At 56.1% G+C, this 22,900-nt stretch overlaps 9 protein-coding genes across 9 annotated transcripts; 3 read left to right on the top strand and 6 right to left on the bottom strand.

Annotated features, from left to right (window-relative positions):
• Nucleotides 1-1,462: 1,462 nt before the first annotated feature.
• On the bottom strand, nucleotides 1,463-2,917 carry PHYSODRAFT_472544 (amino acid/polyamine transporter family 1; the record flags this gene model as incomplete). Its single annotated transcript, XM_009515928.1, has 1 exon — nucleotides 1,463-2,917. The coding sequence occupies one exon, from the start codon at nucleotides 2,915-2,917 to the stop codon at nucleotides 1,463-1,465; it is 1,455 nt and encodes a 484-aa protein (XP_009514223.1).
• A 2,953-nt stretch (nucleotides 2,918-5,870) lies between these two features.
• On the bottom strand, nucleotides 5,871-7,325 carry PHYSODRAFT_477654 (hypothetical protein; the record flags this gene model as incomplete). Its single annotated transcript, XM_009515927.1, has 1 exon — nucleotides 5,871-7,325. The coding sequence occupies one exon, from the start codon at nucleotides 7,323-7,325 to the stop codon at nucleotides 5,871-5,873; it is 1,455 nt and encodes a 484-aa protein (XP_009514222.1).
• Nucleotides 7,326-7,938: 613 nt separating this feature from the next.
• PHYSODRAFT_320817 (amino acid/polyamine transporter) lies at nucleotides 7,939-9,360 on the bottom strand (the record flags this gene model as incomplete). The annotated part of the gene is made up of 1 exon (XM_009515926.1): nucleotides 7,939-9,360. The coding sequence occupies one exon, from the start codon at nucleotides 9,358-9,360 to the stop codon at nucleotides 7,939-7,941; it is 1,422 nt and encodes a 473-aa protein (XP_009514221.1).
• Nucleotides 9,361-9,786: 426 nt separating this feature from the next.
• PHYSODRAFT_257428 (hypothetical protein) lies at nucleotides 9,787-10,689 on the top strand (the record flags this gene model as incomplete). The annotated part of the gene is made up of 1 exon (XM_009515925.1): nucleotides 9,787-10,689. The coding sequence occupies one exon, from the start codon at nucleotides 9,787-9,789 to the stop codon at nucleotides 10,687-10,689; it is 903 nt and encodes a 300-aa protein (XP_009514220.1).
• Nucleotides 10,690-10,980: 291 nt separating this feature from the next.
• On the bottom strand, nucleotides 10,981-12,809 carry PHYSODRAFT_397432 (hypothetical protein; the record flags this gene model as incomplete). The annotated part of the gene is made up of 5 exons (XM_009515924.1): nucleotides 10,981-11,969; nucleotides 12,085-12,124; nucleotides 12,203-12,379; nucleotides 12,454-12,589; nucleotides 12,682-12,809. Coding segments are annotated over 5 exons (1,470 nt in total), but the record flags the coding sequence as incomplete, so codon positions are not given.
• Nucleotides 12,810-15,598: 2,789 nt separating this feature from the next.
• Nucleotides 15,599-17,804, top strand: PHYSODRAFT_343494 (hypothetical protein). Its single transcript, XM_009515923.1, has 3 exons — nucleotides 15,599-15,908; nucleotides 16,006-16,737; nucleotides 17,227-17,804. Exons 1-3 carry the CDS (start codon nucleotides 15,697-15,699, stop codon nucleotides 17,489-17,491), a joined length of 1,209 nt encoding a protein of 402 aa, XP_009514218.1. The 5' UTR covers nucleotides 15,599-15,696; the 3' UTR covers nucleotides 17,492-17,804.
• PHYSODRAFT_553697 (hypothetical protein) lies at nucleotides 17,793-18,946 on the bottom strand. The gene is made up of 2 exons (XM_009515922.1): nucleotides 18,790-18,946; nucleotides 17,793-18,715 (listed from the first exon to the last, which is right to left on the bottom strand). Exons 1-2 carry the CDS (start codon nucleotides 18,882-18,884, stop codon nucleotides 17,998-18,000), a joined length of 813 nt encoding a protein of 270 aa, XP_009514217.1. The 5' UTR covers nucleotides 18,885-18,946; the 3' UTR covers nucleotides 17,793-17,997.
• A 327-nt stretch (nucleotides 18,947-19,273) lies between these two features.
• Nucleotides 19,274-20,143, top strand: PHYSODRAFT_471918 (hypothetical protein; the record flags this gene model as incomplete). Its single annotated transcript, XM_009515921.1, has 4 exons — nucleotides 19,274-19,382; nucleotides 19,448-19,523; nucleotides 19,584-19,774; nucleotides 19,848-20,143. The coding sequence occupies 4 exons, from the start codon at nucleotides 19,274-19,276 to the stop codon at nucleotides 20,141-20,143; spliced, it is 672 nt and encodes a 223-aa protein (XP_009514216.1).
• Nucleotides 20,144-20,350: 207 nt separating this feature from the next.
• PHYSODRAFT_308487 (hypothetical protein) lies at nucleotides 20,351-21,225 on the bottom strand (the record flags this gene model as incomplete). The annotated part of the gene is made up of 4 exons (XM_009515920.1): nucleotides 20,351-20,643; nucleotides 20,714-20,913; nucleotides 20,988-21,048; nucleotides 21,117-21,225. 4 exons carry the CDS (start codon nucleotides 21,223-21,225, stop codon nucleotides 20,351-20,353), a joined length of 663 nt encoding a protein of 220 aa, XP_009514215.1.
• Nucleotides 21,226-22,900: the final 1,675 nt, after the last annotated feature.

Below are 22,900 nucleotides of genomic sequence, written 5' to 3'. Positions count from 1 at the left end.
GGGCCCGGCGCAGATGGCTACGCTCGATGCTGCAAAACGCCGCACTGATCAAGTTCAGCGGCCCAAGAGTCAACTTTTCAAATCTGCAAGACGTGCGCAATACTGCAACGTGGGCAGAGAACGGGCGCGGATCAAATTGATTGGCCGGTTTGAATGCGTAGCGCGGCTGTGATTGGCGGATTCAACGCGTGTTTTGAAAAAAAGCCGGACCCCGAAGTCAAACGAGAGGCTGCTGATCCCAGGCTGCGTGGCTGCATGCGGGCACTTCAACGCCGACAGCCCCTGACAACGACGAGGTTGCTGGCAGCAACTTGCTGCGCAGTTTCCGTGCTTCTTCGGGGTGGCGCCGTGCTGAGCTCAGTATGAGCATTGGAATCGCTTCGGTCGCTTGGTGCGGCCACGCGCCTGCTGGTGCAAAAGGCTAGAAATATCCTGCATACCACGCGGGACTCATCAGCCGGTGCTCTTCGCTGAGCTTCATGAGCCGGACGCTGCGTCGGTGCTCGTCACTGCAGGAAGGTTCACTGTTGCCCATGGCGGTTGATGGGCATTGAGACAGAGACCGGATCTCGCTGCGATTCTCGCACCAAGATGATGCGCATATCGCTAACTTGTCACGGTTGCCACCGCACGGACCGCTCTGCTCACTTACTGCCAGTCTGGCAGTACAGTACACCAACCACTCTTTACAGCTGAGAGTACAACGCTTGGTGCCAAGCGATGTTCTATCTTCTCAGCCCAACGGGACTGCCAGCATCTTGTTCCCACATGTACTTATGATGACGACGACGGCAATAATGCTTGACGGACTATCGCACCAGAACTCTAATCGCCTCTGCATGTGAATCAAAAGCGTTAGCAACTCTCCACCTACACTTTCGCTAGTTGGCCTCGAGCCCACCGGAATTTGACGGAGGTGGTTACGTGTTTTTCTTCATTTTATGTGAGATGAAATGTTAGAAAAGCTTCAGTTGCAAATACTACGTAGTACAAGTCGAAAACAAACCCCACACCCACAACACTGTAGCAATGTACAATGTACAACCGGTGTCAAGTGCTTCAGAAGAGAATACACTACATATATTAATACATCGTCAGCTTACAGATCGGGGACAATAATATCGAGCCTGGTTGAAAAACATGATGTTTAACGTTATGAATTCTAACTTTGGACTCGTTCTACCGTACATGCACGTAGTAGTAGTGAAGTCCTCGGTATCACCATATGTATAGTCACTGTATTAATTGAGCAGCACTCCCAGTAAACCTGAAGGAACTCCATTCTGCACAAAATGTAGTGAACATGGCAGCTTGATTTTTTAAGGTCAATAAGGCTGGAAATACAAGTACGACTCACTCTACTAAAACGACTCCGTTCTACGACGTGCAGCGTAGGAACCACAGTACTGTGCGGTTGCTACCTGCGGTTTTTGCACCGTGCCATAAGGCTTCGACGCACTGCTTACACCTTGTTGGACACGCGCGAGCTCATGAGGTTTTCCCTGAACTCCTTGGCCGACACGGGGCCATTGCCGATCTCCAGTCGGGGCTTCACACGGTACACAAAGTACACGGCGCCAATGATAAAGTAACCAATGGCCACCAGCACCGAGGCCAGGAAGACCCAGCTCGAGGTGCCGCTGTAGATGATGGACACGAGCGAGAAGATGCACAGGATGATGCAAACCACGGCACCGGGGATGCCAAAGGGGCTCTTGTACGGACGGGGGCGTTCGGGCTCACGAATACGCAGCATGATGAAGGCCGTGAGCTGGAACAGGTACGACACGATGGCGCCGATGAGCGACAGGTTGATCATCACGGAGGACAGACGCGCGTCGCCGATTGCGTAGTGCAGCACGATGACCAGCACCAGAGCGATGATGCTTCCCGTGATGAGAGCGACGTGGGTCGTTCCGCGCGTCGGGTGCAGCTTGGTCAGCATCTGCGGCAGGTATCCGTCGCAGGCGATGGCGTACAGCAGCTTGCCCATGCAGAAGACGAACGAGTGGAAGCTCGAGATGAGTCCGACGATCAAGATCCACGTGAAGCCCGAGGTCGTGCTGTTGTCGCCGAAGATCGTCTTGTACCCGGTCAGCAGCGGCGAGGTGTTGACGTACATCTCGTCAGCGCCGGGGCTGATCATGGAGCTGAAGAGCACCGTGCAGAAGGACACGACAATGAGCGTGGCGATCGAGGCGATTAGGCCACGCGGCATGTTCTTGGTGGGCTCAATGGTCTCGTCAATGGCCAGCGGCAGCTCCTCAATGCCCAGGTAGAACCACAGCGTGAAGGAGGCTCCCTCCAGGATGCCGTCCCAGCCGTTGTAGTTCCAGTTGCGGTCCACGACCCACTGCTGGTAGTCGATCTTGGTGGCAGCGCCGATGTAGAACACCAGCAGCAGGAACACCGACACGACCGTCACCACCACCTGCACGCGGAAGGTCATCTCGACTCCGACAATGTTGAGCGTCACGAAGATGATGTAGCAGGCGATCCACCAGATCGGACCGTACTCGGCGTCGACCCCAATGAGCTCAGCGAAGTACGAGGCGATACCCGTGGCGGCAACGGCAGTCGTCACCACAACCTTCAAGCACTCAGCAATACCAGCGAAGAAGGCCGCAGTCTTGCCGATTCCGTGCAGCGCGAACACGTAGGGGCCCCCACCATGGGGGACGGTGGCCGACAGCTCAGCGATCGAGAACGACAGCAGCACGTACTGCACCGTGACGATCGAGAGCAGAATGAGCAGACCGTCGAAGCCCGCGACCAGCGACGACTGCCAGCCGAAGAAGTCGCCACTGATGACAGTGCCCACACCCAGCGCCCAGAGGTGCGGGGTCTTGGCGTAGCGCTTGATGCCCTCGCCTTCAACGGCCGGGCCATTGATACTCAAGTGGGAGATGCGGCTCATGTGGATCAACTGCTTGGAACGAGGTCGGCGGACGAGGCGGAGGAGGTTCGTTGCAGTGCGCAGTAAATTGCAAAGTGAGCGATCGAGAGCGCCGGCATTTTGTTTCGATCCCAGCCGATCCCGCCCGCCACCTTCGACGCCGGACTACCAGCTAGGTCTACGACCTCTCCAGCCCAGCCCGGGGGCAGCGGCAGGACGCACACACAGCTGGACTGTCCTCCGGCGCGCAAAACGAGCAATGTGCGAGCGTACGCGGCGCCAAAACTGCGAGCGTACATGTAGTACATGTCATGTACACGGCCCGAGGGCAACAAGTGCAACCAGTTCAACGTGGGGCCCGCAGAGAGCGGGCGGTCATTGGCCGCGCCCAGCGCGTCGGCACTTTGCGATTGGCAAACCAGGCAGCGGTATCAGCTCGCCATGCAAAAACTGCGCGAGTCAAACCGAGATTAAAAATGCCCGATCGTCCGGCAGTGAGAAAGAGGCCGTGGCGGCTTACATACATATATATATGAGGGTTCCGCTGCAACTTGCTCTGCATTCCGCAGCGAACTTGGCTGGCAATATGTAGGGGATCAATTGCAGCGGGTTGCTTCGATTTCGTCGTACCATAGGATACGTGAGCATCACATGTAGCTGAGGCTCGGGTGAGCCTGTCTCAACCCTGTCTTTGATCCAAGGGTTTTCGATGCCATTTCAGCCTTGCGCAGAACCGGGCGAGGGTGCCGGTGCGTCGAATTCCCTGAGGTGATCCCTGTCTGGAGAAAACTTCTCGACGAAGTTCTATTCTGTGCTTCGGATTCAGTGCGGTCAGTTGCAGGTTGGGTATTTTATTAACCAGTGCTTGAGTATTTTTATTGAGGATTTCCTTACTGTACTCTGTCCGCTTGCACGAGGGTGTCTTTCGGTAGCTGAGCTCGGGCACCGGCATGAACTGCAGGAAGCGCAAGGTCTCGTCGATCAGAGCCGGGCGTCTTGGGGACCCACTTGAAAAACATACGGATCCGGTGGGGATGCTTAACGATGATGCTCCGCGGACACAGCCGAACATGTCGAGCTTCGAGCTTCGACTTTGGGCAAGTCCTGCGAGTCCGAGCGGTCACAACTGCAACAGGCTGCCTCAACGAGCGGTGCTGCAACTTGCAGCTCAGCGGCACGGCTCCAGTCGCTCGTGAATCGCAACGTTCGAGTCGCAGTATACAGACAACGACATACAAAGCCGGCATGCTTAATGCCATCCTCCTATATAAAAACAACGATAAATTCCCTCCCGTCAAATCTGTAAAACTGTCATAAAACACACGACGTGTTGCATAAAGTACACAAGAAAGCATATAAAGTACACAAAACCAGATGGTATATAAAGATGAAGTCATTTGATTGAATCTGATTGGCTGGTTTGCTTATGTTAAGCTTTGCTTGACTGCGTCTGCCGGCTTTTTGTGTCTGCCGGCTTTGTAAGTCGTTGTAGTGGCGTCCGCGTTTGGACTTTGGGGGCGAGTCTCATTTGGCAGCGCATCCCGGTCCGTACATGTGCATGCCGCCCATCAAAAAGAACCTTCAGCAAAGCGCATCCTCCAATGTTACGTCGTCGAATTCTGGTGCAGTTTACAGCAGGATGCTCCCATGAGCCGAGGCGCATGAGCTGAGGCACGTGCTCCTCCTCCTTACAAAGGACCGGAAATTACCATCCGTTTCGAAGCAGAGATCCACAGCTTCGACCTACCCAAGTGCCGAGCCAGCATTGCTGTTGAAGTGCACTGAATGCAGCCTCGAGCGCTTCCGCCGGTGGGGAGGTGACGGGTGTCGACGCAGCAGAACTTGGCCCGTCCTTGAGAACTGTTCAACCGCGGGTTCAAGCTGCGAGCGTACGCGGCGGTCGGGGGATGCATCAAGTTTTTCAGATTGGACGGCACTCGGTTGTCGCGGACGGGGCAGGGCAGCAGCTTGCAGAGCAGGATAAATCGCGCTGTTTGGAGTCGACTTGCCATTCAGCGTTAGCCCAGTCTCCGCGGCAGTAACACAGGTACATGTTCATACATGTAGTTGGTTCCTGTGCTCGAACCTTGGCTTGCTTGATGGCACCGGGTCGATACCATAGCGCTGCTCTATTGTACAATGCTGAGGTCGAAGTCGTAGGGGGTGGTGACGGCGATCGACGCGATACCTCCAGAGCCAGGGTCGGAAGTTCACCACTTTTAGCCTGCGAGCGTACGGCTGAGGCCCGACAATGCACGCAACATGGTGGTGAGCGATGTGTATCAGCGAAAGCGATGTGTCGTTTGGCCAAACGGCTCAGAATGCCGACCGATTGGCTGTAGTGACCGTGACACGCCGCTGCCGGCTTGCTCTGCAGCAAAAAAGCGAAAGCAGTGTGAATGCTTGGGTGGTCCTGAAAGTACATGGCTAAGCACGCGTAGCGATGTAGGAGCCGTTATTGGTAGAGGCCGCAATAAGAACCAATGGTACACAACCAGACTCCTTGCTTATTCAGGAATGCTGTCAGCGGAACGACATCCTATATATCTGTGCAAGCACTGACCTGATGCAATAGATGTAGACGAAGTATTAATCTTTGCTAAGTGTGTGTGTGGTGCAGGCCATCTTGGTGATGCCTCCAAGCAAATGCCTCGAACATGGCTACATCCAAACGGATATGGCTACATCATAATGACCTAATCCTATTGGCTAACTCACTTCAACATCGCTCTCGACCGCCGGCTAATGATCACACGTAGGCAAAAAAAACTTCGCGCGAAAATCTCATAGCAGTTCCCATGTCGTGGCCAACATCCTGCACATTTGGTGATCAAACAAACCCCGTTTGTCGTAACTTATCGCATCGAACAACGAAACTTACCACGATAGTCGGCAAGACAGGAGATGAATTCAGGGATCAGTGTATTGTCGATTGTACTTAAGAATGCCTAAGTGGAATGAAGTTAATAAAGCTTTAGATGCACAGCTTGAGGTGCGTGGCATGCCTGGGGTTCTTGTTAGGCGTATTGCTGCCCGCCTTGCTGGATCCGAGCTTCGTGTGCTTGATCTTGACTACAGCGGGCATCGGCATCGGGTGGACCGCAACGCTGCTGGTGGCCATACTCGTCTTCACGGGCGACACGTGAAGAAGCCGCGAGTGCTGCTCCAGGGCCGCCACCGCGTGCAGAATATCCTGCACGAGCATCTTGGCCATTTGGCACGAGAAGTTCTGCTTGACCACCACGCGCATGATCGTGAGCCCTTCGGCTCCCTTGGAGCACGTGTAAGCCGGCACGATCCAGCCTCGGGCCTTGAGCTTCTCCTGGATGTCGAAGCACGAGTATGCGGACGAGTCCTTGAGCGAGAACGCGACCAGAGGCATGTGCGCCTTGTCCACGATGTTGAAGAGGTCGGTATCCACCAGAGCTCTGCGCAGGAAGGCGGCGTTCTCCATGCTCGCCTCCATGATGCGGCGGTAGCCGTCGAAACCGAAGCGCAGCAGGTTGTAGTACTGCGCCACCACGTTGCCGGCGCCCTTGGAGAAGTTGAGCGTGAACGACGACTGGTCTCCGCCCAGGTAGTTGACGTGGAAGACCAGGTCTTCAGGCAGGTCCTCCTTCTCGCGCCAGATCGCCCAGCCCATTCCAGCGTACACGAGCCCAAACTTGTGGCCGCTCACGTTGATGGACTTGACATTGGGCAGGCGGAAGTCCCACAGCAGGTCAGGCGAGATGAATGGAGCGATGAATCCGCCGCTGGCAGCGTCCACGTGCAGCGGAATGTGCCAGCCGTTCCGCTCGTTCTCCTCGACCAGCATGTCGTGGATGCCCTTGATGTCTTCGTACTCGCCGTTGAAAGTGCTGCCCAGGATGGCACCGACGCCGATCGTGTTTTCATCCAGAAGGGGACGTGCTCGCTCCGCCGTCAGCACGAGGCAGTCGGGAGACACGTCGGCTTCGCGGATCTCGATCTCGAAGTACTTGCACATCTTGTGCCAGCAGACCTGCACGTTGGAGCCGAAGACCATGTTGGGCTTCTCATACGACAGACCGGCCGCGATGCGGCGGTCCTTCCACTTGCGCTTCATGGCGAGACCTGCCAGCATGATGGCCTCGGACGAGCCGATGCAGCCCGTACCCGTAGCCTTCACACCTTCACCAAGAGGGGCATGGTACAGGTTCGCGAGCATCTGAACGCAGCGGTTGTGGATCTCCGCCGTCTGCGGATACTGGTCCAGGTCGATGTAGTTCTTGCGGAGTCCCTCGATCATGAGCTCCTCCGCCTCGCGCTCCATGTACGTCGTCACGAACGACGCCAGATTCATACTGGGGTTGCCGTCCAGCGCCAGCTCGTCCTTGATCATCTGGTGGGCCACGCGAGCCGGCACCGAGTGCTGCGGGAACGTATCCGTGGCCAGGTCGCTGCACATGAACGGGTGGCCGTACACGGGCTCCGACTCGTTCAGCATCGCGTTCGGTTCACGCGGCGTCTTGACCATGTTGACCTGCATGTTGGTTACAAGCTGGAAGGATGGGAGACGCTACTTGGTGTAGGCAGCTTGAGGAATTGTCAGTAAAACTGAAAGTGGTCGATCGCTGACTGCAGTGAGGTCATGTTGCAGCACATGAAGCCTCATTAAGGTGCTGTGCAAGGTCGATGGCTTTATTTTCGCTGGTGATGCGTGCTTTTGCAGCTGTGCTAACGAATTATAAATACTGGTCGCGTCCTCGCACGATCTCACAAAGATCCCGTAGTCATTCCTTAGTCTAGCGAATCTTCTGGTGTGCTCAACTATTCCTAGTACAGTACAAGACCCCCCCCCAACACCTGCCACCGGTAGCCTGCAACCTGTCCTGCGTAACGCACAGTACTGGGGGCAACCAAACTTGTTAGAGAATCAAACTTACAGCGGTGCCGTAGCGGTCTCTAATTGAGGGCAAACTCGAAAAAAAACATTCTGGTGCACTCGGATAACGTTAAGCTGGTTTTGAAATGAATCAATACAATTATCTGTACTTGAGGTAATGGACTGCCATTCATCCTTAGACCTTCGACGAGACGCTACTGAGAAGGTTTTCACGCAATTTCGGCGTTGGGGCCGCTTCAATGCGCGGCTGCACACGGAGGAAGAAGTACGTGGCGCCGATAGCGAAGTACAGGATCGCCACGATGATGGACGCGAGGAATTCGTAGCTCGACGTGCCGCTGTAGATGATCGACACCATACCTGCAACGCACAACGCCATGGAAATCACAGCGCCGGGGATGCCGAAAGGGCTGCGGTAGGGCCGAGGTCGGTTCGGCTCCTTGATCCGCAGACGAATGAACGAGGTCAGCTGGAACGAGTACGACGTCACGGCGCCGATGAGCGCGAGGTTGATCATCACCGATCCCAGGCGAGTGTCGCCGATAATGTAGTGCAACACAAGCACCACAAGGAATCCGATGGAGCTGCCGGTAATCAACGACACATACATCGTACCACGCGTCGGATGGAGCGTGGTCAGGATATGCGGCAAGTATCCGTCACGGGCAATAGCGTACAGCAACTGACCCATGCAGAACACGAACGAGTGGAAGCTCGCAATAAGTCCAAGGATCAGCATCCACGAAAAGCCCGACGTGGTGCTGTTATCCCCAAACACGCTCTGATACCCCGTCAGCAGCGGCGACGAGCTGTTGTACATTTCTTCAGCACCAGGGGAGATCATCGAGTTGAAGATGACAGTGCAAAACGCCAGCACGACGAGGGTGGAGATCGACGTCATGAGGCCAATTGGCATGTTGCGCTCCGGGTTGACGGTCACCTCGACAGCGAGCGGCAGCTCCTCGATGCCCAGATAGAACCACAACGCGAACGAGTAGCCCTTGACCGCGCCATCCCAGCCGCTCGGGTACTGCCAGTCGAACGCTGACACCCACTCGCTGTACGACACTTTGGTCGCCGCGCCGATGTAGAACACAAGTAGAATCACCACCGACACGACCGTCGTGACCGCCTGCACGCGGAAGGTCATCTCGATGCCCACGATGTTGAGCGACACGAAGAGGACGTAGAAGACGGCCCACCAGATCGGACCGTACTCGGAGCTCAGACTCAGCAGCTGGTTCATGTACGAGCTGATGCCCGTGACCACGACGGCGCACGTGATGACGACCTTGAGGCTCTCGGCCAGGCCGGCGAAGAAGGCGGCGCGCGGGCCGATGGCGTGCAGCGCGAAGACGTAGGGCCCCCCACCGGCGGGCACCGTCGTGGACAGCTCGGCGATGGAGAAGGACAGCAGCACGTAGAGCACCGTGACGAGCGCCAGGATGATGAGCAGCCCGTCGAAGCCCGCCACGAGGCCCGACTGCCAGCCGAAGAAGTCGCCGCTCACGACGGCGCCCACGCCCAGCGCCCACAGGTGCGGCGCCTTGGCGTAGCGCGCGCTCTCCGCGGGAGCCCCGTTCACGCTCTCGGACATCTCGACGAAGTGCGGACTTGAGCAGTGCGGCGGCAGATGAGGAATGACGTTCCGCTGATAAAGAGGCGGGCGTGCAGGACTTGTTTGACACATTGATGTGTGGAGAGCTGCAACCACGTGCCATCCGTCCCGAAAACTGTTTCACAGCTTCAACTTGGACGGATCGGAACCCGAAAATCGGTTCTGATTGGACCAGCGAGTTGAAAAAGAGCGACCTTCCATGATCGGGAGGAAGGGGGGTCACGTTCAACCCCTCGGTCACGCAAACTAGCGAGATGCTCTTTCGAGTTCCTGGCCGTGGATTCGCTGAAAAGAATGAGTGTACACTCGCGATTGGAGCGAAAAGCGAGCGGAGACCGCGCTGACGTAGCGCATCCCCACTCGCCGATCTTCCAGCGGCTCCATACCCCCTCCCATCCTCCTCACATGACGCCCCTCGACTACAGCTGGGCGCACGCCGTGAACTCGACGGCGCTGCTGGCCGCCGTGCAGCGCCAGATCCACGAGGCCGCGAGCGAGCAGTTCGCCATGCCCGACTTCGTCAATGCCGTCGAGGCCGACATCATCTGGGGCGAGGCCAAGCAGACCCCCGTCATGGGGCACCCTCCCGCGACGGACGGGGACCTGACCCTCGCCCAGTTCTTGGACGCCATGCTGGAGCTGGCGGCAACGTTCCTGAGGTCGACGGCGCACATCGAGACGCCGCTGATCGTCAAGTTGGACTTCAAAAGCAGTCGGGCGTTTGAGGCGTCGCGTGGGGACCTGGCCAAGTTTGTGGCTCAGTTCCCGTTCATCAAGGGCATCTTTATCAATGCCGACATTCTGGTGGGCCCGGCGAACACGAACCACGTGGCGTTTGATGCCGCCAAGTTCTTGGAACAGGTTAGTGAGCTTGGGGAGCTCGAGGGAGGCAACCACCGGCATAAGCTCGTGCTGTCCGTGGGGTGGACCACGGCGAACGCCAACGAAGAGGAGATCCATCGAGAATACTCTTCCGCGATGGTGGACGAGATGCTGCGTGTTTTGCAGCCTTATGGAGACCGCTTTGCCGTGACGTTTCCGCTGCGCGCGACCAGTGTGCGCAAGTCGTGGCCTGTGCTACGTCCCCTGCTTGCTCCGTCGAACTACGGTTTCACGCTGTGGTGGGCGATCACGCTGATGTCGGACGACGAGATCGAGTGGCTGTATAAGACGCTTGAGTTTGATAGTCACTCGGATGATGCTGGCAACTCGGTGAATTATGCAGGCCGAACGTTCTACGACATCAAGGGCTTTGAAAGTTTCCTGGCGAAACGTGGATACTCACCGGCTTCTCATCTGCAAAATTAAAATTTAGTTGTTGTCAGTCTTCATGTACTTTTGTACAAACGATACTTGGCATCATCGCAAGCAAGGCGCATTATTTCCACACGCATGCCAACTCGATTTATTGTATACTACCGCGTTCGAATCCCTTCATCCCATCTACGCGATCAAAACTTCCTAGCTTTATGCGCGAACGGATGCTCCGCCGCGCTTGATGACAAAACATTGGCTGGTCGAGTGCGCAGCGCTGCTTGTTGCGGCGGCTGCATTTGCATGAAGGTTGACATTTTTGGCAACCGGGGGGTGCACTGTGTGCTGCTCGCCAGCTCGCTCTTTCAGCGCACGCATCTTTGTCTGCACACGTCGGATCGCATAACGCAGTTCAGCCGTCCCCACCCACTGTAGCAGGGTCCGGTTTTGCATCGGACAGCTGCACATGTGCTTCGCGTGCCGCAAACACGACAGTCGACCGGGATTGCAGGAGCAGATCACACCCGAAAAGAACACGTTGTGTCTGCACTGGAAGCACTGCCGCACGTCGTCCACCTCCATCGATTGCTCGTCCAGCATGACATCACCGCTGAGCTCCTCCACATTTTCCAGCCCCTCAGCCAAAAACGCCTTCTTGTAGTTCCTCTCCTCGTGGAACAGACGCCGCAACTCCTTCAGCAACATCTCGCAGTCCCCGACCGAGTACTCGTCTAAGTTTTGCGTCGATCCAAAATGGAAAATGAAGCGATCGTGGGAGAAGATCGAGACTCGTCCATACTTGCGGTACATCTCGACACATTCCCTTCCGTAGTCGATCCAGTTGGGAAGAACAAAGTTCACTGCTTCATTGCAGTTGAAACCTTCGCTGAAGCCGCTATGGTACGCCTTGGGAAACGTAAGGATGATTTCACCGGGTTGTTGCACGACAGTGAAGACCTTGACACCGCGATCTTTTAAGACCGATGGCGGCACCATCGTAGTCAAGTGAAGCAGCAAGTCTGGGTTTTCGCGGAAACGCGCAGGCACCTGAGTCCGCATGACCGCCTCAAACCTTTCGGCGTCCGAAGAGGGAATGCCGTACCACCGCTTCTTGGCGCCGAAGTGCTGGTAGTTGATACTGGACATGTAGTTATCTTCTGCGTGCCAGCAGAATGACGCGAACAGCATGCCGCAGTACAGCCACGGCACGTTGATGCCATTGATCGCGGCGCCCAAGTGCCGAAGCAGTGAGCCGTATGCGTCTGGCAGGTTGTTCAAGTTCCATCCCGTATTTCTGTAGTACTCTGGATTTGAGAAGTCAACCTTCTCTTTTCCTGCGAAAACCATAACAGGTCAGAGAAATAAAGCAAAAACATACTGAGTGGGTTTCACTCGCTGTACCTTCCGTTGCCTGCGAGGCAAATCGTTTCACCGAGCGCAGGAACCCACTCCCGACCTGGGAGATATCAAGATCGTTGGCATATTCCACCTGCGCATCACATTTGCAATCTTATTCGTGAGCCTGACGTTCACTCGCCGCCCGACAAAGCTACAAACCATAATTTACCTCAACGTTGGGCTCCCCCGTCTGAACAACCCGCCAGTACTCTTGCTCAATCTGATCGGACGACATCGTCTCCGGGTCCAATCCCCTCGATCGGAACCAGCGGTCCCGGAACGCGTCGGCATTAGCACGGAACGACTTGAATGTGTGCGTACGGCCGTTCCCATACGCGTGCCCTTCCTGCATTCACCGTCCAAACTTCCAATAAGTTCGCAGGTCGAACCTTTCATAACATAGTCGAAAAGCCCACCGACCTGCAGTTCGTGAATTTTCTGCTTTCTCGTCTCGAACTCCACGCGCTCGTCCTCGAACTCGATTGCGAACGGCGGTCTCCAGCCTTGAGGTGGCACAATCTTGCAGATACCCGTCTTGGCGGCCTCGCGCTCGATGCTGATCCAAAGTTCAAAGTTGTGTCACCAGTTCAACCGTTAATAAAAAAAACTGTAGAAACCGCAAAGTGTAAAATTGTTTGCTGAACGCACCTGGCGATGTACTTGATGGGGTCTGCGAACTGCTCCAGCGTCGGGTAGAACACGGCGCCCTGCGGCAGTGCGGTCGTCTGCACCATCTTGGTCTCGACGACGGACTTGGCTAGCGCCAGCTTCAGCATCTTCCGGGACTCGCGGGATTCTGATTCCATGTCTGATTCCACGCGCTTTTTTTTGCAGCGCCCGCTGCGTCGGTGTGTACCGCTCGGACTGGTACCGCGCGAGCGAGAGCGCTGTTGACGCTGACTTTCGGCATGTCGGCGCAGCAGCTCGCCCGGAGAAGAGACCGAGCCGCGACCACCCCGATTCGACGGCGACCCGGCGCGCGCGCGAGCTTCGGGCGACTTGAGGGCTGCGGACGGATTTGCCATACTGGAGCGGCTGAAAAACTAGCAAAAAGTATCGGCGCCTGCGCTGGGCGACTACCCAGTTGTGTATTTGTTGGCTTTGAGTGTGGGCAAAAGAGTTTTGGCAGAGGAAACGGCCGGTACATTCGGCGACAAGGACCGTGTGTAACATTCCGGCTGCATACATCTAAATCTATGGGGTATACTGAACTCCATAGCAAATATTCACGAAACTACATCCCCGCGTGAACCATTTCTTGAATGATATTATGTTCGACGGGGAACCGCCCTCGACCAATTGCAGGCGCGGACCCCCACTTGGGCCTCCCGTATTGGCAGCGCGGCCGCGCCACCATGCAGACCCCCGGTTCCACTTCAACGGCCGCTCCTTCCAGCAGCGCCGACAGTGTCGCGGTCAGTGCTGCGACCAGCAACGCCGGCGAGACGGACAAACCGCAGCAACGGAGCATCGCTCTCGCCCATGAAGCGGTGGCTTCGGCCGCTGCCGCTGCAGCCGAGGAAGCTGCAGAGCAGGAGCCCAAGAAGATGCGCAGGAAAGTCCCGCGCGCCCTCGACAGCCCGATGCAGCAGCAGCTTGCCAACGTGAAGCTCAAGTCTGGCGCCGAGATGACGCTGCAGGTGCGTCAGCACTTCGAGAACCGCACGCAGGCCAAGGAGTACATCCAGGACTTCGCCCTGGCACAGGGCAAGCGCGCGAGGCTGGACCCCAAGGCGAGCGGCGGCAAGAACTTCACCTTCATCTGCAACAGCCAGACACCGTGCAACTTTGTGGTGCGCGTGTGCAAGTACAAGAACGCGAACCTCGCGGGTCACTTCTACGTGAGCTCGTTCAACGCCGACCATGGACCGGAGTGCACGGGCACGGAGGCGGTCACGACGCGTCAGGTCGTTAATCACTTGATGAACGCAAATGCAGCGCTGAGTGCGGTACCCAAGCTGTCCGGGCCCAGCGTCCGAGCCATCGTGCAAGCCCAGGACGGCATTATTGTGCCCAGTCGCATGGCCTACCGGGCCAAGCAAGAAGTGACGGGTAGCATCGTAAAGGACGTCGTCGTGGGCATTCAAAAGCTGGAGTCGCTGTTGATGCAGTTTCAGCAGCTCAACCCCTCCTCCAAGCTTAATATTGAAGTGGACCAGTGGTCCCATGAATTCAAGCGCGCGTTCCTGATGCTGCCGCACGCGCCGCTGATACAGCGCCACAGTATGCGTATCTTAGGCCTCGGCGGACTTCATATGGCTCACACGAGCAACTACCAGGGGACGTTTCTCGAGCTGGTGACCAAGGACGGCAACAACGACCTGTGTACCTTGGCAGTGGCTCTCTGCGACAGCAAGAGCATCGAAAACTACACGTGGTTTTTCCAAGGCTGTCTCGACGGAGGGTTGTCTCTGGACGTACCGATGTACTGCGAGCGAACACGCTCGCTGGTCAGAGCTGCTGGCTCGTTCTCAGGCGCCTCACCCATTCTGCTTCAGTGCACGGCGCACTTGGTCAGCACCATGGAAGAAACATTCAAGACGACTCTCGGGCGGGACGTAAACCAGTTTGTGTGGCGCGCACAGAATGCTGACACACGGGGGGAGTTCGACGCCATCCTCAGCTCGCTTCACCTCGTGGATTCACGTGCGGGTGATTATCTTCGTAGTATGAAGCCGGACTTCTGGGCCAAGTACCGCTACCTCAAGTGCCACGCCCTGTACGGCTGGCAGACGACGAACCTGGCCGAGTCGGAGAACCCGTCGGTTAAAGTGAGTCGGATGCTGCCGCCCTTCGACTTTTTCCAGGGGTACATGGAGCGCAGCATGGGCGACCTCTACGAGCGTAAAGTTAGTGCCAAGGAGCTGGTTCAGTCTGGTCGCGTGCTCACGCCGTACGCCGAGAATATCCTCGAGGAGCAGCAAATAGAGGCGTCCGCGTGCTGCGTCTCCCCTAGCGACGGCGATAACGGCATCGCGTACGTGTGGGATGCCCGCAGCCCCATCGCCAAGAAGCGCCGCGTGAATCTGAGCGCCAAGTCGTGTTCGTGTCCGTACCGCGACCAGTTTGGCCTGCCCTGCAAGCACCTGTACGCCGCCGTTGTCTTCTTCAACAAGAGCGGTGGGTCGTGGGACCTCGCGCAGCTCTGCCACTCCGTGTACACGGTGGCCAGCTACGCGCAGGCGTACGGCCCGTTGGTGGAGCCCATCCAGATCCCGGTCGACGAGGAGCTCGTGCGCAACGACGCCATCCAGATGAAGCCGTCGGCGGCCAAGCGGTGCTCGGTTTGCAAGACGACGGGCCACAACAAGCGCAAGTGCACGTCGCTGGAGATATGAGCGTGCCTAAAGCCCCCGAATAGTAAGCCTAAGCATTGAAATGAAGCCTTTGGCCGATTCTTCTTAGGCTTGGTCTCACTTGGCCACTTCAACATGCAGGATTTCCGGCCAATCACGGGGTCGCGGCGGACTTTCCACCAATCGCAGCGCGTTGGTCTCGACGGTTGGGGACTTGCCCTTCGATCTTTTCCATCGAAAAACGTTTCCGCGCATACTGAGCGCCAGTCAAACGGCGGCAGTTGGCGACAAAGCAAGGGGCGCCACTCACATCGAGATCCGCCGGATTCCGCGCAGCCAGCGAGCGACCCAGAGGATCCAGCCGAGCATGATGCCCAGCCAGCACAGCGCCGCCCAGCTCGAGTTGCCGCAGCTCGAGGCGCCCGCTCCGCGGCTCCGCAAGGAGCGCAAGCCCGTCTGCAAGTGGACGGAGAAGGAGGATCTGCTGATGCTCAAGCTCGTGCAGAAGTACGGGACCCGCCACTGGACCATCATCGGTACCAAGCTGCCCGGTCGCAACGGCAAACAATGCCGTGAACGGTACGGCACGAGAGTACCGCAGTAGTTGTCATTTCGTCGTAGATGTTGAAGTTGCTGGCGCTGACGGCTGCCATTGCTGTTAAACTGGGTGCTGCAGATGGCACAACCAGCTCGACCCGGCCATCCGGAAGGAGCCGTGGTCGCCCGAAGAGGAGCGCATTCTCAGGGAACTGCACGACAAGTTCGGCAACAAGTGGGCGGAGATCGCCAAGATGCTGCCCGGCCGGACGGACAACGCCATCAAGAACCACTGGAACTCCAGCAAGCGACGACTCAAGCGCGGCGTCACGCCGACGGCGGCAGCGCAGCGCAAGCGCCGCGACAGCTCCGGCTCCGAGAGCAACTCAATTGGAGACTTTCCGGACTTGCCGTCTCCCGTGTCCGCCGGGTTTAACGAGGTGTACCCACTCAACACTATGCTGACAGACCAAGTCGACTTTGCGTCGCTGTACCCGACTAACTTTGCACAGTCGCCGCTGGCGATCCAAACGGGTCAGCTCGGTAGTCCGCACGGTCCGCTCTGCTGGACGCCTACGGATGCAACCTACAACCGCCTAAACGCCTTGTGGGGCATCCCCGCCATGCCCAACTGGGCGTCGCCAGACTTCAACAGTCCTCTCGCCACAGCCACCACGATCGAGCCGAGAAGCACAAAGGTAGCGTCCGACCGCGCTCCTGTCATGAACGGCAAACGTCTGCTGGAGGACGCCCTCGATTCCGAGCAGAAGCCACCCCCTGCCACCCCGCAACCGAAGAAGATGAAGAAAGACGACCCGTCGCTGGAAATCCTGGCGAACGCTGCGCTGCTGCAGTCCATCGGGCAAGCCGTGTAGGCGCGAGCTCGACAGCTCCGTGACGACACCGCTTCAGCAAGTATTTGTATTTGTACGTGCCCGCAACGTGGTGATCTCCAGTCTGCCAGCCACGCGCTGCAACTGGACGATAGCGGGCGCTCTTTATAGTATTCCTCGGCATTGATATTTAGTAAGTAAACTCCTTCACCTGTACTGCCGTCACCTGTACTGTCCGTCAAGTTGATGTGCATCAAAAGTTGAAGTTGTATACGCCATTATACTCATTAATGCGCCTATGTATCCGGCTGCATCCGGACATACAATTACTAAGTATGAGGCGCATGTTTTTGCGGCGGTATACACAGTCTACATCTGCCCCCGTGTCTTTGAGGCCTTTACAAATCCCCATACTACCGCGCCGCCTCGTCGAGCAGAGCCCCCCAAAATTCCGAAAAAGTCTGCGGGTGGTGCGCGCCCCCGAGTCGCCTGGGCCTCACACCCGCCCTTCCTCCCGTCCGCACAAGTGTCCAAGACCCGAAGAGCATGTTCGGCCAGATCGTCAAGCAGACCGCCACCAAGATGGGCGCCGCCGGCCGCCGCGGCATCTCCGCCTCGGCCAAGCGCATGTCGGCCGAGGGCGAGCACCACCAGCACCTCGTGTTCGAGGGCGACTTCCCCAAGGGCGTCGTGCTGGGCCTGACCCTGTTCGTGACCGTGGGCGGCGTGGGCGTGCCCGTGGCGCTGTACCGCTACCAGAACTGGAAGCACGGCTTCCCCCAGCAGGGCTAAGCAGCGACAGACAGACAGCGAGCAGAGCAGAGCAGAGCAGAGCGGAGTGGACGACGGACGCCCAGCTGAGGCTGTAGCAAGTGCAGAGCAGAGCGCGCGCCAGCGTTCGCCGCCTCTTCCTTTCTGAGCGTGCGTTTCGAGCTGAAAAATATTTTTTTGGTTCTCCCGATCGGTCTTCAAGAGTCTTTTGCTACGCGTTTCGTTAGTGGATGCAGTAGAGGACTTCAGCCAGGAGTTCGAGGAGGAGAATCGACGTGAATAAATGAAGAAAAAATGAGAAAAAAAGACAACAGCATGGAGAGAAGGAGAGTACGTTTGAATTGTGGTGTACTGTAGTATGTTCATCATGGAGGAAGAGGAAGACGTCGAGTCTAAAACGTGCGGCTCTCGTCTGCCCAACGTGTCTGTGCTGCCGACAGCTTGCTCGCCACACCGCCGAAACGGCTCACGTTCCGTCCTGTAGTCTTCCGATATCGACACTAGTTGCTCTCCCTGCGCTCGTCAGCTTACAGCTCCTGCTTCTTGTCGTCGCCGTACAGGTGCTGGAAGAAGTCCATCTTCTCGACGTGGTCGGTCTTGATGGTCTCGCCGCCGGGCTTCCAGTTGGCGGGGCACACCTCGTGCGGGTGCGAGGCCGAGTACTGGAAGGCCTTGAGGATGCGCAGCGTCTCGTCGACGCTGCGGCCCACAGCGTCGTCGTTGATCTGGATGGAGCGGATGGTGCCCTCCGGGTCGATGATGAACAGTCCGCGCAGCGCAGCGCCGAACATCTCGTCCTCCTCGTCCGTGACCAGCACGCCGTAGTCCTCCGAGATGCGCTTGCTGATGTCGGCGATCAGCGGGATGTTCATCTTGCCCAGGCCGCCCTCGCTGCGCGGCGTCTTGACCCAGGCCAGGTGCGTGTGGTGCGAGTCCGTGGAGATGGCCACGACCTCGGCGTTGATGCTGCGGAACTGGTCGACGCTGTCGCTGAAGCTCACGATCTCCGTGGGGCACACGAAGGTGAAGTCGAACGGGTAGAAGAACAGGATGAGCCACTTGCCCTTGTAGTCGCTCAGCGACACCTTCTCGAACTTCTCGTTGACCACGGCGTTCACGTTGCTGAAGTCCGGCGCCGGCTTGCGCGGCGTCACCTTGAAGGCCGAGGCCGAGTAGCGGTTCTTCTTCTGGTAGCCGAGCTGCTCCAGCAGCGCATCGGACACGTGGGGGAACTGCACCTCCACACTAAAGCACAGAGCGGGTTGTTAGAATCCTGGTAGAGTTATGACATAAAGGGCATTCTACTCGGTTCTACCTACCTCTTCTTGCCCTCGGTGTCTTTGGCGCCGACGGAGAGCTGCAACAGCACCGCTACAAGTAGCAGAGTCAGCTGGAAGACTCGAAGACGCAACATGTCGGCTCTACAATGCGGAGGGGTCTTCGGATACTGCGCAGGAAGCAGAGGCTGTGGCGAGGAGCTTCGGTTCAAGGAAGTATGATCCGTTCGGGGTGGGTTCTGTGCTTTAGTCAGATCGCGCCACTGAATAAGCGTCCGGTGGCGCTAGCGGACTGACGTAGCCATCAACGTCCAATCCGTGCCATCGGCTGCGCGCACAGCTCGCAGCACTGCAGATAGCGCATCAGACAAGAGCAGTGCTGTAGCCTGATGCTTGCACACACCCTGTAATCAACCGAAGCAACTTTCACAAACCCGACGCCAATGTGCTTGGGCATGTTGAGATGGTGGTCGAGCATTTCTGACGTTTCCGCTTTTGAACATCAACTGAACTCCCTCCGAGAAAGATGACTACATTCCGCGTTCTGTGTCTGCACGGCTTCGGTCAGGACGCACCCAAGTTCCGCAACCGCATCTCGTCGCTGCGTCGGGCGCTCAAGTCCAGCTTCGACTTCGGTGCGTGGCATCTCAACGTCTCACTCTGTCGCTTCACCGAGCTGACTTGTGTGTATGCTCGGCAGTCTTCCCGCAAGCCCCGTTCCTGGTAACCAGCTACCCGAACTCGACGCCGGAAGAGCAGGCGCAAATGTGTGTTGAGTGATGAACGAATTGATGCCCACGAGCGGTGAAATGACAGCTTTTGCATTTGCGATTCAGCGCTGAGGCCGAACCCACGTACAAGTGGTGGGACTTCGAGATTGATGAGGAGACCGGCAAGCACACGTACGGCCGCGTGGACGAGGCTGTGGACTACCTTGCTGAGTTTGTGAAGAAGGAGGGACCCTTCGACGGCATCTTCGGCTTCAGCCAGGGCGGCATGATGGCCTCTCTGCTTCTGCAACGCCAGTGTAAGTTTGTTTCTCAAGGGTATTCTCCCTTCGCTTGAGTTCTCACTGTATTGTTGCTTGTCGTTTTGCGTAGGTGCCGACCCCAACAACTCGCCGTTCGCATTCAAGTTCGCAATTTTTGTTGCTTCGTGCGACCTGGGCGATCCCGTGTACAAGTCGGAACAGAAGGTGGGCGTGCCATCGATCCACATCATGGGCGAGACCGACCAAATAGTGACGATGGGCAGAAGCCAGAAGTTGCTGGAGCTATACAGCAATCCAAAGGTCTTTGTGCACCCAGGCGGACACTACATCCCTACCAGCAAGGAGCCGAAGGACGCTCTTCGAGAATTCGCGAAAGAAATGACCGCAGCTTTTGACGCCAAGTAGATACTGTAAGCTTACTTCGAAGTAGACCCCATCGATAATAGAGCAAGGCCTGTGGCAACACAATTCCTCCAACGTTACGTATTCTACGAGCACGATGTTTAACAGAACTCGATGCTTGATGCCGATCACAATGTCCATGAATCGTATCAGCATCGCAACACGGCAGCTGAAAATTGCAACTCGTTTGAAGGATTATTGCACCGCGTTCTACTGCTTTTCATCGGCGTCCTGAAGCTCTTTTAAGAAGGCTCGGAACGCGTCCTTGGGCTCCTTGTTGGTGGGGATGTAGTGACCTCCAGGGTGCATCAGCAGCTTGGCGTCGACAAAGAGGTCGCGGAGTGCAAGGCTGCGCTCGTTGTCCACCACAGCATCCGTCTCCCCGATAACATGCAGCGACGGCAGATCCACCTTGACGTCGGTAGCGTACTTGGGGTCGCCACAAGCCCCTGCCGAAACGAAGAAGGCGAATCGGAACTCAAAGGGCGACTCCGGCGTGCTCACTACGCCCGACCCACACAGAGAGCAATTAGTCAAGACACCAAAATGCCATGTATATGCCAACGAACTGACCTTGTCTCTGCAAAATCAGCGACGCCATGGTACCGCCCTGGCTGAAGCCGAAGATGCCGTCGAAAGGCCCCTCTTTCTTCACGAAGCTCGCGACGTACTCCACAGCCTCGTCCACACGCTCCAGCAGGTACTGGCCTGTCTCCTCATCACGAATGAAGTCGAACCACTTGAGCTGCTTGACGTTATCTCCCGTCTCGCCACTATGATACAGTACATACACAAGGAATAGTGGTCAGTCACTGATAGAGCCTCCACCTTCCGCACAGCTTCGTACTTATTGGCGTGCTCCTCTGACGTGGGCTGGTAGGGCACGTCGAACGGCGCATCTAGGCAGACTGCAGCGCATTAAAACATTATCAGAGATGTGTTGACATTCACACTCAATATTTTCGAGACCACGGACCGAACTCGACGCTGGACTTGAACGTGCGACGAAGGGCGGCGATGCGGCCGCGCAGCTTCAGGGCGTCCTGGCGGTAGCCGTGCAGACAGAGGACGCGATACTTGTTCATGGTCAGCGGCCGAGCGGAGGGAGGTCTGCTTGGTCTGCTTGGAGATAACGTATTGGGCTGTTCTGATAGAGGGAGATTTTCTGCCCTGGTACAGTTCCTCTACTAGAGAAATTGACAATCGCTCACACGTCGCAGAAATGGGTACAGTATAATGGCTACATCGGTGTGAGTGAGTTTCTGTTGCTGGAATGCACTGTTGTGTTTTGTCCACGCGACAAAGCGACAACTATGGTGCTGCTGTTGCTAGAGCGTTGGGGACGCAAGAGCTTGAAGAGCGGATGCTTTGTCACAAAGCAGAGAGCAAGATGAAGCACAAAGCCTTTGTGAATCATCTTGCTCCGGCTTCATAACTACATGTACACTCCACGACAAAAATATATGGACACCACCAAAAGTGGCTGTAACTTCGTCATTTTTTATCGTTTTAAGGTGCGATTTGGACTAGAGTTGCAGAACACGCTGATAAAGATCTGCACGCTGCTAACACGCGCGCTTTTGCGCTTCTTCAGGTAGCTCACATACAAATCACTGGTTCTGCCCAGGTGACAAAACTTATGGACAGCTAATCCGCATACAAAATCCTATATAAACCAAAACCCCTTACAAATGATACGACTTGGACTTTGTATGGGGCGACAATGAAACCTGCTATCTCTTGGATATACGATTGTCTTCTCCATTCTAAACTGTTGGTAGATGATATATGGCTCAGTACTAAGGTAGAGTAGAGAAATCATGGGTTCCTTCGTCGTCCCATACAAACCTGCTATCTCTTGGATATACGATTGTCTTCTCCATTCTAAACTGTTGGTAGATGATATATGGCTCAGTACTAAGGTAGAGTAGAGAAATCATGGGTTCCTTCGTCGTCCCATACAAACCTGCTATCTCTTGGATATACGATTGTCTTCTCCATTCTAAACTGTTGGTAGATGATATATGGCTCAGTACTAAGGTAGAGTAGAGAAATCATGGGTTCCTTCGTCGTCCCATACAAAGTCCAAGTCGTATCATTTGTAAGGGGTTTTGGTTTATATAGGATTTTGTATGCGGATTAGCTGTCCATAAGTTTTGTCACCTGGGCAGAACCAGTGATTTGTATGTGAGCTACCTGAAGAAGCGCAAAAGCGCGCGTGTTAGCAGCGTGCAGATCTTTATCAGCGTGTTCTGCAACTCTAGTCCAAATCGCACCTTAAAACGATAAAAAATGACGAAGTTACAGCCACTTTTGGTGGTGTCCATATATTTTTGTCGTGGAGTGTATTGTGCTTTGCAACCAGTTTGCCCTCCTAATTAGTGCACTAGTTAGTGTTCGTACTTAGTGGTAAATCATAGTGGCTTTGAATGCGACTTGCTCAAGTCGTGTTTCGAAGCCAGTTTGGCTCGGAAATGGCACTTTCGGAAAGTGCCAAAAGGATGCTAATCCATGCTGGATGTGCTAAATCATGCCACTACTTAGTGCTGATTGACCATCCACGACTTACAACAATTCGTACTCGAGTACGATTTATAGATAAGTCGTGCTCGATAAGTCGTACGAGTTACAGTCTGAAGTACCAAAAAGTCTGCAAAGCACAATACATGTACAGTACGTACTGTACGTGCAGTCCGGAGCCATACGCGTATGAAGAACGATGTGCAGTGGGACATGTCGCTGTTGAATCTATTTGGTGCT

Source organism: Phytophthora sojae (assembly GCF_000149755.1).
Source record: "Phytophthora sojae unplaced genomic scaffold PHYSOscaffold_1, whole genome shotgun sequence".
NCBI lineage: Eukaryota > Oomycota > Peronosporomycetes > Peronosporales > Peronosporaceae > Phytophthora > Phytophthora sojae.
This window is presented reverse-complemented; position numbering and strand designations above follow the sequence as displayed.

What these genes read in the sequence shown, in the direction of transcription:
- PHYSODRAFT_343494 (XM_009515923.1), top strand. Translation starts at nt 15,697, where the DNA reads ATGATGCCCAGCCAGCACAGCGCCGCCCAGCTCGAGTTGCCGCAGCTC. An exon ending in GGCAAACAATGCCGTGAACG is followed by an intron (nt 15,909 to 16,005) that starts GTACGGCACGAG and finishes TGGGTGCTGCAG; the next exon opens with ATGGCACAACCAGCTCGACC. An exon ending in CAGTCCATCGGGCAAGCCGT is followed by an intron (nt 16,738 to 17,226) that starts GTAGGCGCGAGC and finishes CGTCCGCACAAG; the next exon opens with TGTCCAAGACCCGAAGAGCA.
- PHYSODRAFT_553697 (XM_009515922.1), bottom strand. Translation starts at nt 18,884, where the DNA reads ATGTTGCGTCTTCGAGTCTTCCAGCTGACTCTGCTACTTGTAGCGGTG. An exon ending in GACACCGAGGGCAAGAAGAG is followed by an intron (nt 18,716 to 18,789) that starts GTAGGTAGAACC and finishes TCTGTGCTTTAG; the next exon opens with TGTGGAGGTGCAGTTCCCCC.